General features: G+C 25.5%; 1 protein-coding gene across 1 annotated transcript in view; it reads right to left on the minus strand.

Annotated features, from left to right (window-relative positions):
- Positions 1–18,491, minus strand: part of LOC113560316 (lachesin-like) — an 86,309-nt gene that overhangs the window by 39,228 nt on the left and 28,590 nt on the right. The window contains 1 exon segment of the mRNA XM_026966100.1: positions 1,312–1,421. Coding sequence (XP_026821901.1) covers positions 1,312–1,421 — 110 coding nt within the window.

Below are 18,491 nucleotides of genomic sequence, written 5' to 3' on the forward strand. Positions count from 1 at the left end.
ATCCTCGCAATGGGTGTATACGTTCGAATACACTACCGGCCACCCACCGTCTCCGCCACGAGCGCACATGTGAGGCTATTTTGGTATTCAAGGAAGCTAGCAGTATACGGAATTTCGTCTCCGGATATTCCAATCGTTTGCCATGCAAAACAGGCCCACCATGAAATAATAATAACTACCTGGTCTCTGCAATAATATCTCCGACCCACCGTTGTATTACACGTGTTACTTGTCCCGTTTTATTATTGGTTTAACGTCTCTTTCACCCTCTCCCGCTATTTCTCTTTCTGACTAGCTCGCCGAGTTTTCGTCGCACGCGAAATCACTTTTCCACCAATTGTTACCCTACTAAGAGAAAAACTCGGGAAAACATTCTCATACACGCGGTTTGTAATGTACGATAACATTTTCTTTTATAGTGTAAATATTTACTCCATCTATGTTCATATTATTATTATATTTACCTTCGCCTTTATTTTGCACGTATAAGAATCGAAAAACGTTCTTATAAATACATTTCAGTTGTTTTTCTATACCGGTAATTTAATGTCCATTCAAGTCAATAATAACATTTCACTATTAGTCAACGTAGTTAATTGTTAGATTCTTATCCTCAACAATAAACTAATAAAGTATAACTAATCATTTTTTTATGCGTATATGCTTACATTAAAAACTTGCAAGTTATTTATTAAATTATAAAATTAAACTTCTAATATTCCCTCAATTTAAATTTAAATTTTACAATAATGTACAATAACAGTTTAAAACCTACTCGTATTTAGTTGACATTACCACAGGTCGGGTACAATATATTTAAGTTTTTACAAAAAAGAAATTCACCAGTCGTAGACAATCACAATAATCACCAGAAATGATTTACATATTATATTTTATCATGACAATTATGATTTCAAGCTGTATAACTAAATAAAGTTCCAGATGATGTTATATTATATAATAACACTCACTTAATTCATAACACCTAAGAAACAAATATTTTTAGTTAATTCTCAAGGAATTTTGAGAAATAAATGGTCATGTACATTGTACGCTATATAGAAATTTATCGCATAGTATTTTATGGAATTCATTAATTGTGCTTTGAATAACTTGAGAACATTAAAGGAGTATCTAACTAGACGTTTTAATGAATCTAAGAGATAGCTAAGAGTTAGCAACCCTATAATATAACGTTATTTGCAGCACTATAATTAATCACGAAAACCTAAAGAATTCTCTAATCTTATAGTATCTAAATATACCTTATGTAATAATATAGTATCATATAAATAAAAAAATAATACTCACTCTATAACCACCTAAGCCATGTACATAACACGTAAACATAGCTTCTCGACCAACCGGTACAGTAATGTTGCCAATGGGTTCAGTGAACTTGGGTTGATATCCATTACACCCTGTGAAAATTATTTTTTTACCATAAAATATGTATCGTTAAAATATAATATAAATTGAATAGCCTATAAATTATAAAAAATAACTATTCATTATAACCATCCAAACGTAAGTTATTAATCTACAAATGTCTTAATTTTATTTATATTAAATAAATACTGATTTGCATAATAAAGTAGTAAAACAGTTTTATCACATATTTAAATATTTAATTATATACTGTACAACGGTCAACAGAATTAACTATTTTAATGTTTTTTATATTTCGTTATTTGTGATTAATTTATATATGTATATATTATTTTTTTTTTTTTTTAATAAAAATACTTTGAACATATTATTTGTGTCAAATAACTCAAAGCTTTCTAATTCTATTGAACAATTTATTGAACAAAATAAAGACTTTGAAGTTATCTTAAATATTTGTTCTAAGTTTGAAACTTAATTAACATCAGTACATCACTATAAGCCTATAATATTCGATGTTTCAACTATTTAATAATTTTAAACATGCTATATATCTTAATTACTAAATTACTGTACATAATAACACAGTATTTTTGACAAAACGACACTTTTGTAATCATAGCATTTTGTTGGTTTTATTCTACTCGCTACAATAATGTAATACCTACGCTAGATATTTATCCTATATTATATAAGAATTAATCGATAAAATTAAATAATGCATAACATTATAAACTTGGGAGCAAATAAATATAAACCTAATTTAATAAAAACTCGACAAATCTGAACATTTTGTCTTACCCATAATTATTTGTCATAAATCAATAAATTATAAAATATAAAATATTACATTGATGTATTTATCACTATTTTCAGCTTAATACAAATGTATATATTTTATACATAAAGTACATTTATACTCTCATGGCGATTTCCATGACAAAATCATATTCAACTTTTTGAAAAAAATATTGACAATGTTTCGAACAATATTAGACTTTTGATAACGTTTGATTTATTTTATGACGTTAGATACCATATGATAAAGTTATATAAAAATGCAATTCATTTTTTTTATAAAATAAGGTAAAAAAAAATATTACTAAAAAAGTAGTTTGTGGAATGTAATATAAGAACAATACTAAAATGCTCCACGGTTTGTTTTTTTGTCAATATTAATTTGAATATGCAATTGTTGAAATAGATGAATTTACACATTTGTGTTTAGTTTAATGACCCAAATAACTTTATGAATAACTATTATATTAGATAATTGTACTTATTATTGTTTCAATATTCGCGGTATAAGTCTGTCTATTTCTAGGGTAGACTGACATTTGAATTTTAAAAAAAGGTAGGTAAGAGAGATTATCGTTCTACTGTACATTAGGTGTCGAGTGGGTCACTATTATGATTGTGTTAAATTTGAATTCAATGATATTAATGGTATATCATTGTACACAAAAAACAATTCTAAGTGGAGACGGTCAATTATAGAAAAAAACTAAAAACATTGAAAATATACCATACATTACATGTAAATAAAAAAATAAAAACAAAATAAGATATATCACAAAGATTTTAAGTTTTTAAAATGTATTGTAATTAAAAATTGATAATGTAAACATTTGGTGACTATTTCAAGTAATTACGGTTATTTGTTTTTAAGTTACACAAAAAAAAAAACACAAAATCACACATTATTATAAAATCAATACATTTATCGTTCTACTCAGAATCTAAAAATATATTATTAAATATACTAAATAACTGATTAAATATTTTCAGGATTCATATCAAAGAAATTAGCCACCCGTATTTTATCGACTATGGTATTTTGAAATAAAAATAGGGGTATCGCACAACTCTCTTAATTGCTGTTCAAACAAAAGATAAAAGTAAACAAACAAATAGTTTAGATGAAATTTTTTATGATCTTCAATTACCTACTTATATGCATTTTATTCGAGTTTTTTTGAGTATAGAGAACTCCTGTTGTTATAAAACTTTTTTTGTTTAGTACATATTATCATGATTGACTTAATAAATAATATACTTAAATATATTTTAATTTAATCTGAATTTCAGTCAATTTCAAATTATAAATTAAATCGTTTTTTTTTAATTACACGTAATATTTAAATTAGTAACAGAAAATATTTAATTAAAATAAACAATATAATGTGTAAGTTATTTTAATTTAAAAATTATATTATTAAATGTGTATGGTCGTATATAAGTCAAAAAGTAATATGAAATATGAATTAGTATTAATAAGAAAAAAACTATATATTTTCAATCAACGGGAAGAAGTTTTTATAAGCTATTAGAATAAACAAATAACTATTGAATTATTTTAAACTATTCGATATTTTATATAACGATAGCATTTATATGTTCAGTTATAACTTAATTTTCAGTTTTTTTTTACGTCAACGTCGATTTTGATTGTATTAAAAAAAGAATCAAAAACATAATAAGGAACTATTCAAATCCAATTAAACGTCGAGCCAATCCAGGAGTGACATTATCGGTTACAATTCGTTGCTGATGAATAACCCTATACTAATGTCCGATGTCTTAAGAGAATAAACAGTTGTTGGCTGCTTTTATTTAATCAAAAGTCAAACATACATTTTTCCGGCAGGTGCCTACGCGATTAATATCAACGACATGAAATCGATCTTACAAAAATGTCTGACAATGGACTGTCGTAAAAATGGTTATTTCTATTATTTTCGAAAATGATATTGTGATGAATTGGTTTTGAACGAGACGCACAAACGAGAGGATATAGGTATAATATATAATTTGTTTCCGATTGTTTTCGTCGACGGGACAACCGTCGTTGAAATAATTATAAACGGACTTTCCTTAACCATGTTATTCAATCGATGTTATTAATGGTGAGTTAATGTCATCGGGTTTTTTCCTCAAATATTAATTTCAATAAAAATGGTATAACAAAGGGTTGTTTCATCAATCCTTTATATTGTTGCTGTACACCTAAAAAGTAAATATACAGTTTGTGGACCACTTATGTATTCTTCGTTCAATTATGCAAAACAGGCTGTTTTCCACTGACAATACATTTTAATATAACCAATGCGAAGGTCTCCCATTCAAATCGACACTTTTTTTTTATCATCTATAATGGAATTTCTTTTGATTATATATATAAATATATATATAAAGAAATAAAAAAAAGTGGTAACAGATTGGCAATTGCTTGCGATTGAATTTCGAAAACTTTTCTCTCTTTGTTATGGTAATTTCGTCAAACTGAAGGTTCTCCGTTGACACTGTTGTAGCGTAGCGTAACGGCAGTTAACGAGTCGACCGCAATGCACATCCGGTTTATTTACCATCAAGAATAGTATTTAATTTTTATAATTCATTTCAAAAACTTTCGTTCTTCGAGATTCCTGTTATGGAGGTACAATATAGTTAAACAGCTGTTGTCCGGAAGTGAGCATGGCTATCAAAAACGTATGTGCCGTTAGCCCAGCCAGCACCTACACACACAACAGCGATATTTTAATACCATATATAGCTGTCTCACGTCTCCTATCGATTTAGCTGAGGAACACAATAAGCTAACATTATGGTTTTTGTCTTGGCGAGATTTATTTGTTCAGGACATTTCCTGCTGAGCTTAAATTAATGGACTTCACCGGACCTTGACCATATAAGAGTGCCGTTTGGACACGGTGCGACGACTTTTGGCCGGAAAATGACGGACGGAAAGTGGAAGAGGGCGAATAGCAACTAATTTCCCGGTTTAAATGGAACCATGTCAACTTTCCCATAACAACATAACAAAATAATCGAACTTTGGTTCTTTATTTATTTCTATTTGAAAAAAAAATATATATATTATATGCCGTATCTTAAAATGGTCATTAAACTTATCGCCTGCTTCGGAAAACTGTATTTAATGATGCGCAAGTCTTTTGAAAAAGCTCGAAGTCTATGTTTATAAAAATACTGATCTGTTATTACTTTTGAAAACACATACGTCTTATATAAATTGATCAATTAACGGTTATTATTTTTTTTTTTTTGTGTGCGAATTCATGACATAAATTTTAATAAATAATATATAAACCTCTAGTCTTAGGTGAATATTTTATTTCGAAATGTTCAATATGCTATTTATATATTTATGGTCATAAGCTACTTATAATGATATTCTCAGTACTGTATATTTATGGTACAAAGTAATTCAATGTTCTACCTTTGTTTCGCTTAAATATCAGCCTTCTTTATAAAATAATATACTTTAAGTCTATAACCATACAAAAAAATATCAAACCAACATTTACAAAAAGATTATTTGTCTAAGTAAACATAATATAATACGATGTTTCAATCAGTATATAAATAAATAATTTACTTTTTTCCAGAATAACAAATAATTTAATAATCATGATTAAAAAAATAAAAAAAAACGTTATAATAAATAAATATATAGAAGTGTATAAATAATATATCCAGCAAAAATTCTTAAATTTATTTAAGTTTGAATAAATTATTATAATAATATGATTGTGCGATTTTACTATGAAAACTCAATTAGATCTATAAATATATACATATAAATAATTAATTGAGACCCGTCCTATGTTATTATAATAATTAGTAATGAAAAGTGTATTTTCTAAGACTAATATAAAGCTCATATTCGTACGCCACCAATCAAGAATATAGTTTCACCATTTCAAACACGAAAATTTCAATAATTCTGAGTTATATTTTCTGTAAATATATGGTTTTAGTTATAAGAGATTATACATTTTTATGATAAATATACAAGTATTATATACTTAAAGATCAAATTTAATTTTAAAGTTTTAAGTATTTTCTATACAGAATTAATTTTTATTAAATAACTTATAATAAATAAAATGTATTTTAGATTCTCAAATAATTTTTTTTTTTTACATCAATAACAATTAATAATTACTTTTGAAGTTTTAATACCAAAACTTAAAGTGAAAGCTAATAATTTTTAAAACTATTTTTATGTTCCAAACACATAAATTATTAAAAATTGACATTATAATTTTCGTTAGAGTACATACTTTTAAAAATAAAATGAGTCATCTTATTTTATAGCACCCTGTGGGTAAAAGGTAGGTAAGTATTACATAATGCTCGTAAATAATGTTTGTTTTAAATAGTAGCAACATTTTGTAAATAACTAAAGGGGCTTCAAAAAGAAAATAAATAACTTTTATCTCAGTAAAAATGTGAGTTTGTTTTTATATAAAACCAAAAAAGTTAGGCTGCATAAAAATGTCTTTATTTTAAACATAACTTGTTGAAATTTATATTTAAATAAAACATATTAATCATTAATCATTTTTATAGTTAATAATAAATTAGTTATAAAATAGTTATATAATTTCATTAAAATATTTAGATTCAAAGATATTACAACATGTTACTTAATTCATTTAATAATTAAAACTGTGAATTGTGTAAAAGTCGTATACAGAATAACTTTTGAAAAAAATAGTTTTTTTTTTTCAAATTGCACCAATCGCAGAAATGTTAATTTTTAAATAGAAACAAAAATGAAGAGAACGCCATGTATTTGGAACTATAAACTGAATATATTTTTCTTTTAGTGGTTTATATAGCAAATCCAACACAGTTGTCCGCCTTCAAATCTTCAGCCTTTGCCTCCTAAAGTGCTTTCGAATTATTTATGACACAACAATATCAGTAAACCACACAATTTGTTTTATACGTTGGCTTTACAATTCTTTTTAGTGAGTTAATATCGTTTTATATAAAATAAATCATTTTTAAACTTGTTGTGCTCTATACAAGACAATGATTCCTAAACCAAAAATGTTTTTGGAATAATATTTATTCTTCAATATGTACGGAATTATTACCAGAATTAAATGAAATATTATAGTATTTCAGTCAATTTGTAAGTGAAGTAGAAATGACAGAAAAGTAAAAATGAATGATTAAAATATAAAATTTTAAAATAGTAACAAGTTATTAAACTGCAATAGGTATAAAAATCGTTTATTATATCGTTTAATACCTGATAATCCTATAAAATTAAAAATAAAACAATTTAATTTAAATATAAATAATATATAATATCTGTATAAAATATATAATCAAATACTGAAATACCTATTGCCTAAATAAAAAAATTCATACATCTCATATAATTTATGTAATATGTAGGTAATAACCTAATATTTGTTAAAAATAAGTTAACAGTTAGTACACTTTTAATTTTGTATCAAAGAATATAATCTAAAATATACTGAAATTACAAATAGTTCCTTATTATTTTCGTAATAAATCATAATTTTTTTTTTTTTGTTGTTGTTATTTCATTTTATTATTATAAGACACAATTTCTTAGAAACAAAAATTAAAACTATAAATTTTTTTTGTTGAAAATTATGTGGAAATCAGTTTATGAAGAAAATATTATAAAGTAACCTTATAACTAAAGGTATTTTTTTCTTATCGATAGATATAATTTTAGAATGGTACATTCTTAAAATGTAACCTATATAATAATTATAGATCATAATCTTAATAAAATATAAATTATAACATAACTCAATTTTTATAAATATCATTAGTTTTTTATGAAACTATATAAATAATATAAATATTTTAATAAAAATAAATAGAAAAAAGGTAGAAACGTATATTGAATTCTACCGATCTAAGCAATACAAAATAAAAATTGCAAGTAAAAATAAAATACTACCATTATATGTATGATTCATATTATTTTACAGTACATTCGTGCTGTGTATACAGTACACACACACACACACACAAACACACACCACACACACATACATACATTCATACATACATACATACATACATACATACATACATACATACATACATATGAAATAAATAAATTGTACCGCACTAGTGCATGACTTAAAAAAAAAGACAATATTCTTTGTAGATTTCTCTGCACCGAAAAATCATCACTTTTTTCCACGAGATGCGGTACTGTTAATTCCATACAACTTATATGATAAAATATATATATCGTTACCGTGAAATTATCATGGACAAAAACTATATAAAATTTAAATTCACAGACCACAAAAATAATTTACCATCAGGTGGTCATCGAAACGATATCGGTCACCTGACTAATTAAAAAATTATCTAGTGTGTTAATTATAACTATATTATATATATAGTTTGACCCGTTTCAACCCAGCCCAGCTCGTGGACATACGCTGCAGTGAATATAACAGTAGATATTCATTTTATGAGGATCTACCCATTTTCGGGGCGACGGCAGTAAAGAGTCAGTTCGAGAATTTTGCACCTGCGCCGCCGCCAGTAATATCCTTACACTCGTGACTGGAATGCACATTTTACACAACGTTAGCGCAATACTGTGACTATGCCACTGCAACCATCACCGAAAGCACAACAGAAATGCGCGTTTTGACGAAAACACAATACATTATTATTATTATTATTATTATTACACACAAATTAAGTCACGCCATATCAATGTCACAACCGTTTTATCGAGCGTGCACTATACACGGCATGAGCCCATTAATCACCACTACCACCAAATATTTACGAGGTGGTTCTAAGGCTATTTAATATGAATACAAAAAGTGACTTCTCAACAGACATTTATACGATATTATTAAGTATCAACTATCAGTTTCTAACTTTAAATGACCGCCTAAGCCAAAGTTTACACAACGAATCGGAAGGTCCATTAAAAAACGATGTCCTAAAACGTAGAACCTAAATAATAATATTTTCTAAGAGTTTTATAAGCCAAAAATATGAATTTTAATCACTAAATGGCTTTGCCTCGCAATGAACTACAATTAATTTAATATACTAGACACAAATAATATTACAAAAACTACGAAACTTTCGTTTTACGTATTGAAATTGTATGGTTATTGGTCAGATTGGGCTTGGTCATAATACATTATTTATAAATCGAATAAATAAATTCCACTAAAAATGTTTTTTTTTAATAAACCATTAAAATAAAAATTTACTAAACAGAACGTATTATGATATAATTTAGCCGAAAAGAATTTTTCTATAAATGACAACTTACTGATAATAATAAATAAGTCGTAAAAAAGCAATAATACGAATTCCGAATGAAATGTCGTCACTATACCCCAAGTTTAACACCATAGTGACATAGTGAACATTTCAATTTTTGAGTGTAACGCACTTGTTGTAAAAAAACAAAAGAATGTTATAAAAAATCGATAGGAAATAATAAAAACTAAAAAAAAAAAAAATTTTAAATGAAAAATGCAATTACGTCGTTAGCTACAAGTGAAGTATAAAAAAAGCCAATTTACTCGTAAAAAAAAATGAAATAAAAATAGTTTTTAAGTTATAATAAAACGAAATAAAAATATATCTATGCCAAACGCATCAACGAAATCGTTTTTAACTTTTTTTGTTTATATGCATATGCTTATTTTAGCCTATAATAACGTTGAAAAGATTTCTATACTAATTTAAACAGTGCAAATATAATAAATATATGATATTCTGTCGTAAAATAAGATATGGACGTTTCTACTCCATGCAAGAAGCTTTGACTAACAAGCATAATATACATCTGGGGTCTTATTCGCAGAAAATGTAGGCCAACGCCTAACAACATACTTGTGCATAATTATAAAATGTATATCTCAAAGTCTTCTGTGATAAATTTGATTTAAAATAAACCGGTATTATAAATTAATTATTTAACTTGATTATTTTTTTAAAATTCATCAGTCACTTGCATTCAATTATCAGCACACGTGGTCAAGCTCAACCAGACGAAATGTGACTGGTAAAGAACGAAAAAAATTATAGTCTCAAGAAAACCACTGAAATATTACACGCAATGTTAGAAAAATCACAGTAAATGCAATATAATATAACAGACATCAAATCTTACACACAACTGATACTAAACAAGTGCATTTAGTTATTATTTTTTTTAATGTTAAAATATATTGCATGGTATAAACTCACACCGTGATAAAATAATAATAATAATAAAGGTTCTACGTTCGTTGCCGAGTCCATAACAAGGCGAAGTATCTGTTATGCAGACAGACCTTTAACGAGAACGTTATCGTTGGAACAGCGGTTTCCTTCCGGAACACATCGGTAAGAAATGTGTTTTTTTTTTTTTTACTTAATGCTCTACGACCAAATTCACAGATAAGATAAATACATTTCACACCATCTCCCAATCTCCATCTAATTTCAAACGAAACGTACACAATTGTTGTTTTCGTTGATCGTGAAGGTGAAGTATGAGAAATATATCACGGAATGTAATAACACACAACACCACACATACGGCACTCAGTTGTTTCTACACTTCTAATTGGACGTATGAGAAACAAGAAAAACTTTCTTTATCATTTTTTTTCCTTGTCGCCGTTCCCCGCAAAACTTCTTTCTATTTCATTTAATTGAACCTCGCACCAAGGTGTGGTATAAAATTTTGCCAGCCGGCGCTGCTCGAGGAATTTCAAAGATGACATACCGGACTTGAAAACGATTTTTTTAAATTGAGAAATTCTCGAAAATCCTTCGGGTGTAGAAATCTTTTGTTTTGGTAAAACGCAAGAAAAGAGGAAGAGGAAAACTTTTGATATAATAATATAATGACCGACTTTTCTTCGAAGACCCGTTGTCGCTCGAAAAAGTTCATTATATAGATTAAAATAGTTGTTTGGCCTAATAATAAAAATCAGTCGTAAACATTCAATAAAGAATGTCATCTGAAGTAAACGAAAAATCCTTTCTCATCGTCAATATTTAAAACAAAACTTGCAATCAGTTTGCCACGTCCGTCAACTTCAAATCGTGTAGAAATTTGTACTGAGAACTCGAGTATTCTCTATCGAGTATTAACATTTCAAGTTACTAAATAATTTCACACTGTCATGAAGTCATTCATGACAAGTCCATTCATTAATTTTTAAACTAAAACAAGACGACAGATAATCAAAAACTGTAGGTACCTAATTAAATTTATTTTATTAATAATTCTGTATTACTGTAGTCATTGTTTACTTATATCAATAAAAAACAAATTTAATAAGTATTACAAAATAACACCCTTAGTCTATTATACACAAATAACTATATTATTATTTAATGGTATTTCTTTACATACTTGTGGTGTGTTCAAACATTCTGAAAAATAATGTAAGTACTCGAGTGGTTTTGGTGAACAGAGAAACGTAACCATGATTTAATTGGAAAAGTTGAACATGTTAAAAACGATACATTTTGATAGAAAACTAAAATGATAAAATAATATACGAGTAACAGCTATTTTTGAATAATTTTAAAAGCTATATTATGTATTATATACACTTTAATACCGATTATACATATAAATGCAATATTTGTAAAATATAAACCAACGTGAATTTAATCTACCTATAATTTACCGTATAGTTAATATTTGAAAAAAGGTATGTCCATTTACGCACAATTATTAAAATGATAAAACTATTGAATACCTTCAGATCTCAAATTTTACAATCTTTAAAACCATGAATATATTAATATAAATGGATTATAATTAACTTAAATAAATAAAACAGACGATATTTAATAATATATATATTTAGAAATTATACACTGTAATACGAATAAATAAATGATTAATTTCACTGAAAAATGTTTTAATATTTGTCTCATACTAATTATGTATTATATTATAATTTGAATAATTATTTTTAGGATTTTTAATTCATATTTTACTACCAAGTGAAGTAAAAATAAAATGGCAAAAATTACCAACAAAAAAAAAAAACTGAATTTATACATATTTGATTTATATTATGGAATATTGTAAAAATATGCAATACATTTGCCATTTTATACTACAGTATAATAATACTATAGATGAATTGATTATTATCGACCATTTATGAACACACTAAAGTTGACATACATGCCATAAACATGCACACAGACTTCACTGAAAAATCATAATTTATCATGTATATACATAGATATTTGTGATATATAAAAACAAAAAAAACTGACATCACTTTACAAAGCGAAGGAGAGGAAGAACGTTTTAATTAATGAACATAAACAACAATATGAGCAACAACAAAAACACCCGAGTTAACCCTACAGGACCCCATAACAGATAGTGAACGGTTTCTGTAAAGTTTTTCCTAGAGCTTCATTATAATTTTCACACGAGTTTTGGTTAACTTACCAAACCAATTACCAGTTAACTGAAAAATCTAATTAGTTTAAAAATTAACATTAATTTAAAATATTATCCAGACAAGTTATAACTAAATAATATTATAATATATTATGACCGTTATCTAAACGAATTAATATAACATTACACGTGAATTTTAACACGAATAAAATTACGAAAATATTACACAAGTCATAAGTTATTATATAAATGACAATATTATTACAAAGACGATAAAATAATCAAATTATATGACATCTATTGCGTATTTATGTCAAAAGTATTACTAACTACAGTAAAAAATAAAAATTTGTTAATAATGAATAGTTCTACAAACCACAACAACTCATTATTCCAATAAATGAAATAATATATTTTATAATACGCAATAATAACTTGGAAACTCGTACTGCTATATATATGATTTATCAATATGTAAGAAAAACGATTTTGACCGCTCGACTGCAGACAAAATACCAGACTCTATTCCTAAATTATTTAATAATCATATTTATTACCATATTACCTAACAATATTATAGATTTGACTAATTTTTATTCTATACAAATCGCATATATTATATAATAATTAAATATTATCATATCATAATATATTTTACTGGATTACTTCATAAGTCAGTACTGATGTACCATAAAACAGTATGAATAGTTTCGTAGTAAAAATTAGTTTTAATATTTATTTTAAATTTTTAAATGCACATTGTGCATAGAAAATAAGAATTTACGTAATAGTGAAAAATTTCAAGTCCTTTTAATTTATAGTTATTAGTTTTTTAATTACAATAAAATAAATAAACACTTTACCAATTTAAATTAAAAAAACATCAACTGAATATGTGGTTTTTATATTCTAAAATTTCTAAAAGAAAAACTTAATATGTTGTATGAGAGACCTTATATTACACTTTCAAGCCTTGAGTATTAAAATTAAAAATTGAATGCGATCTAATCATACGTGAGTGCACGTGTGCAACGAATTGTGCTTTTGCTAAATCTGAAATGTAGTTTAGATAGGGCAATAAATATATATTTAACACACTAACATAGAATGAATAATTTTGTTTAATGTTGATAGAATAAAAAATAATAAAATTATTATCAATACAAAATAATCTAAAATTAGATATATTTAATTAAATCATATACACAGCTATAAATTTAACGACTATATAATTGGCTAATTTCGATGATTTTAACAAAATTTATACTTCAAACATCTATCAAAAAAAAAAAATTATTGAATACGTCATATATTTTTAATATTAATTAGAATAAACATAATTTTAAGGATTCTTGTGTTATATTTTCAAGCTTGTTGACCGGAATGAAAAGTGTTATCAATATAGAAAAATAAGGAGAAACTATAAAAGAGATTTTTCTAAAAATATCTTGGTTCTAAATTATCTATAAACCCATTTAAAAGAAAATTAATAAACTGTTTTTCGGATTTAATGACGCTGTGGGGTAGATTTATAGAATGACATGGATAAGTAACTAGTCATATTTTAGCATAAAATAAAAAAAAAAAACATTAAAACACGTTCAAGGCAAAATTGCTATTTCGCGAGGAATTATTATTATAATATTAAATTAAAACAATTTCATCATTTTTTTAAAACTAAGTCTACTTAACTGTATCGTACACTTTTAGGATTCAATATGAATTAATCTATATATCTTTGCAATTATTTGAATAATATTTAAGTATACTATATAGTAAGAAATTTATACTTCTCAATTTAGAATAAAAAAATTGTTAATAATTTATAATAAATAATACTTAAGTATACCTATAATACCGTCAACATTTAAAATTTAAATTTAAAACATGTCTTAAACAATTTGATATATTCATAAAAGTATTTATAATCTATCAATAGCTAATCGGTTTATTAAATAATAAATTATCGGTTATAGAACTCAGGGAACAAATTAGTTTTAAGATAAATAACTTCCGTTTCCTAAACAATTAATACGTATTATTAACTTAATAGTAAATTAAGTTGGTTAAAAATAAAAAATAAAACCAATATTAATTTATAGAGATAATATTTGGTTATTAAATAAAACTAGTTAATTTACAAAATAGTTAATTACACTATTGTCTATAAATTAAATGTATTAAAATCTACAAAGCATATTATAAAATTAATTTTTAATAACTTATCACCAATAAAAATGTTTTTAAATTCAACAAATAAAATATTTCCCTTTAAATGTTATGTAATATGTACAAAATTTGTTCATAATATAATTCAATATATTCAAGTTTAATAGTAATTTTAACTCAGTTTTAAAAAATATAAAATCTAATATAATCTCGAAAAATTATTGTACTACTATTGATTATACTATTTAAGAAGTGTTTTGTATAACTTGTGATGTTATAAACTTCTTTTGTTAAATGAAATCTATCATTTTTGGTGAATTTCATTTGAAAAAAAATCAATTATTATCACAGAACCCTTCTCAAATTGAATAAACACCTAAGTATTTAAAAATATGATCATTCAGTTTATTTAAAATTTCTACAAACTAGGGATAATAGATTCATTATTAAAATATAAAAGGAAAGTGAGCATGTTAATATGACTTGAAGTAATGACCGTTTTACGATCAACCTCCTTTTTTTAGTCTATGCGTCAAGGTAATTTATAACGATTTGATTTTTAATATTCAAAAAAGAGGTATTTTTCAATCGTATTTTTTACAAATACATTTTGCATTTAAAAATCATTAAGCTAAGCAAGATTAATAAGTAAATAAAGAAAACAATATTGTACGTCATTTGAAGGAAAACAAAAAAACGTTTTTATTTCTTTCATAGAAATTTCATTAATTTATTTTATTTGATGATTTTTATTTAGAAACTTAAAAAAAATGTAGAAATTAAATGAGCCATGATAATCTAAAGTCATTGATAACATACAATAAATTCCTTACAAAAAATAAAGGTTGAGTGATTAGGACAGCATTTTTAATTTAAATTCTGTTTGAAGTTGTAAAAGTTGAATTTATTGCGTCAAGAGGATTTTTAAATCAATTTCCTTCTAATAACGAGTTAATAATAATAGAATAAAATGCAATTTGAATAATTAAAATAACCAACCAATATATGTACATTAATAATATTTACTATAATAGTATAATACAGAATTTTTATTTTATTCTATTAACATATTTTTTTACACAATAATTATTTTTATTAAATTTGTAATTACATTTATTTTAATACATTGCATACTTATTGTATCAGGAATATTTATGAGATAAATTTTATAATATAATTAAAATATGAAATTATTAATTTCCATTAAAAAAAATAATCAATGTGGAATTTTATGTAGCATTTTAACTTGTTGTTGTTTTGCATTACTTTTTTGTACCTACAAGTTATTTTTTTAAGTTTTTTTTTAAATAATACATAATATCAATAATTTTATAAATGTACTTATTGTATTTATTTGAAAACCAAAAAAAGTATTATTGAGCGGTCATGTTTTAACAAAACAACACACATTGTGAGAATTTTATCTTTTGAGGATTGAATAATATAAACCAAGGAAATAAAATAGGTCACCACATTGATATAATACATACCCATTAATACAACTAAAAAAATCGATAGGGAATACTACTCTTACATACAACGAATGAGTTTGAAATGAATTCTAACTCACAAGCCGTTCATCAAAATCTATACTAAGTAGAAGTATCATTACGATTTGTTTTCTGGTGTGTTTAGATTTGTATTTGTCTTTATAAACGAAACGTCTCAACCCATAGGAAAAAGATCGAATAAAAACAAAAAAATATTACATCCCCAACACGCGTCGCTTGGTATAACAAACGGTTAAAAGTTGCAGATATTTTACCCTTTGGTGAAGAACATCCTTTAGTGTTATCGGACGTCTTATCTCGTTGTCAACTATACCCTCTCCCCAGGTCCCTTAACATATCAATTTCTAACGTCACCAAATACCCATGTTTTATTTACTATGTGAACAGATGACAGAATACAGAGGAAAAAAACATGGAACAGTTTTTTTTTTTTTTTTTTTAACAGCCCTGTCACATTAAAACCATTATTAATCTTCGTTTTTATTAACTTTTTTCTCGCTGCAAATCGAATGGTTTAAAGGGTATAGATAAATGATATGTTTCGCATGTCTAGTTAATAAATAAAAAAACATATAACAAAATATTTAATAACTGATCGGCCCGAGGAGTATTAAGGATCAGGTCTCATTCTCAAGAAACTTTACGTATAGTGTCAGCTACCTAGTTCTAAACGACAAAAATACTGTCAAGTTTAATACACGTTTTTGTTTCGTTTTACACATTACAATATTACTAAAAACTTTTACTCCTCATATAAATCGATCCAAAAAGTTACAATGGACAGGCGGATTCCATATGATTTTTTTCCCGCCAAACGGCGACACATACATTGAAAAAAGCAGAATAGAAACTGGAGCAGAAATGAAAAAAAATACGGAAGAAAATGACGGAAATACTTCTTAAAATAAAAATAAAATAACACATTGAGAAAGGTCGTTTGAGAGTTGAGAAATTGAATTATCCGTGCGGTCTAGAGCACGTGATTTCACAGTGTAACTCGCTTATAATATAACATTATGCAGTCTAGTGTGTTGTTCTACATTGTTATACGCGTGGACAAAAAAGCCTTGAGTAAAGAAAAATAACGGACGGAGAGTCCAACAACACATTCATTACAAAACAAAAAAAGGCATAATTGAATGTTCGTTTCTATCATTCAAGACGACCGCATAAACTATTGCACAAAATTTACTTATCCACATAGACCAAAACAAATATGAATAATAAACTATAGTCAAAGGTTGAATTAAGAGCGCTCTAGATTATGTAGGTTCTTCTAAAGAATTCATTGTATGAATCAATGTCTAATGTATCATTATAAGAATCAGACCGTTCGTGTGACGAGTATTCGGTAAAATGAATAAACAAATGCATAGCCACATAGGTAAGGATAGAATCTATTTCGTTTGCAACGATTACATCTTTATAAATAATAACTCATTAAAATTGTTTTTTACCGAGCGTTCAAAATGTATGCAGAATACAAACGTAATATAACATTAATTTCGATTAAATAAACACGATCAGACAAACATGTTCATATTATATATCATATTAACAAACCACATTATTATATCTAGTGTATATTAACAACTTATTATTAAGTATAAATTTATTATACTTGTAAAATGATAATTTATTGAATTTAAATACATAGGAAACTCTATGATAATGTTCATATTTTATATTAATTCAACACAAATCAAATTAAAATAAGTCCATTTAGTTTAAAAAATCAATAATAAATGCACGTGATAAACTGCGTATAATAAATAATTTATATAGACAAATTACATTTTATCTAAATAAAAAATAATCTAATGATCTTTAGTATTGTAAATTATAATACCCATGTAAAAAACAATATACGAAAAAAACAAAATAATAGTTAATAAGAATAAATTAATAATTTCATCAAATTAAATTAAATTTTATAATAGCGCGTAAAAAATATTGTAAAATAAAAATTCATCTAATTTTACATAATGTTACATACATTTATTTAAAATAATAAAAATTGTATTATGTTTTTTACATTATTGTCTTATAAATAATATAAGACAATGATGTTAAAATCGATACGACGAAATCGCACTCCATTAATATTCGAGTTATACTTTGATAGTGGACGGGTAAAAGAATACATTAACTTTAAAATAATGTGTGTATGTGTGTACCTATTTACTTTTATTTAAAGGCACATCTTATAGAAC

The sequence above is a fragment of the Rhopalosiphum maidis genome, chromosome 4 (assembly GCF_003676215.2).
Source record: "Rhopalosiphum maidis isolate BTI-1 chromosome 4, ASM367621v3, whole genome shotgun sequence".
Lineage (NCBI taxonomy): Eukaryota > Metazoa > Arthropoda > Insecta > Hemiptera > Aphididae > Rhopalosiphum > Rhopalosiphum maidis.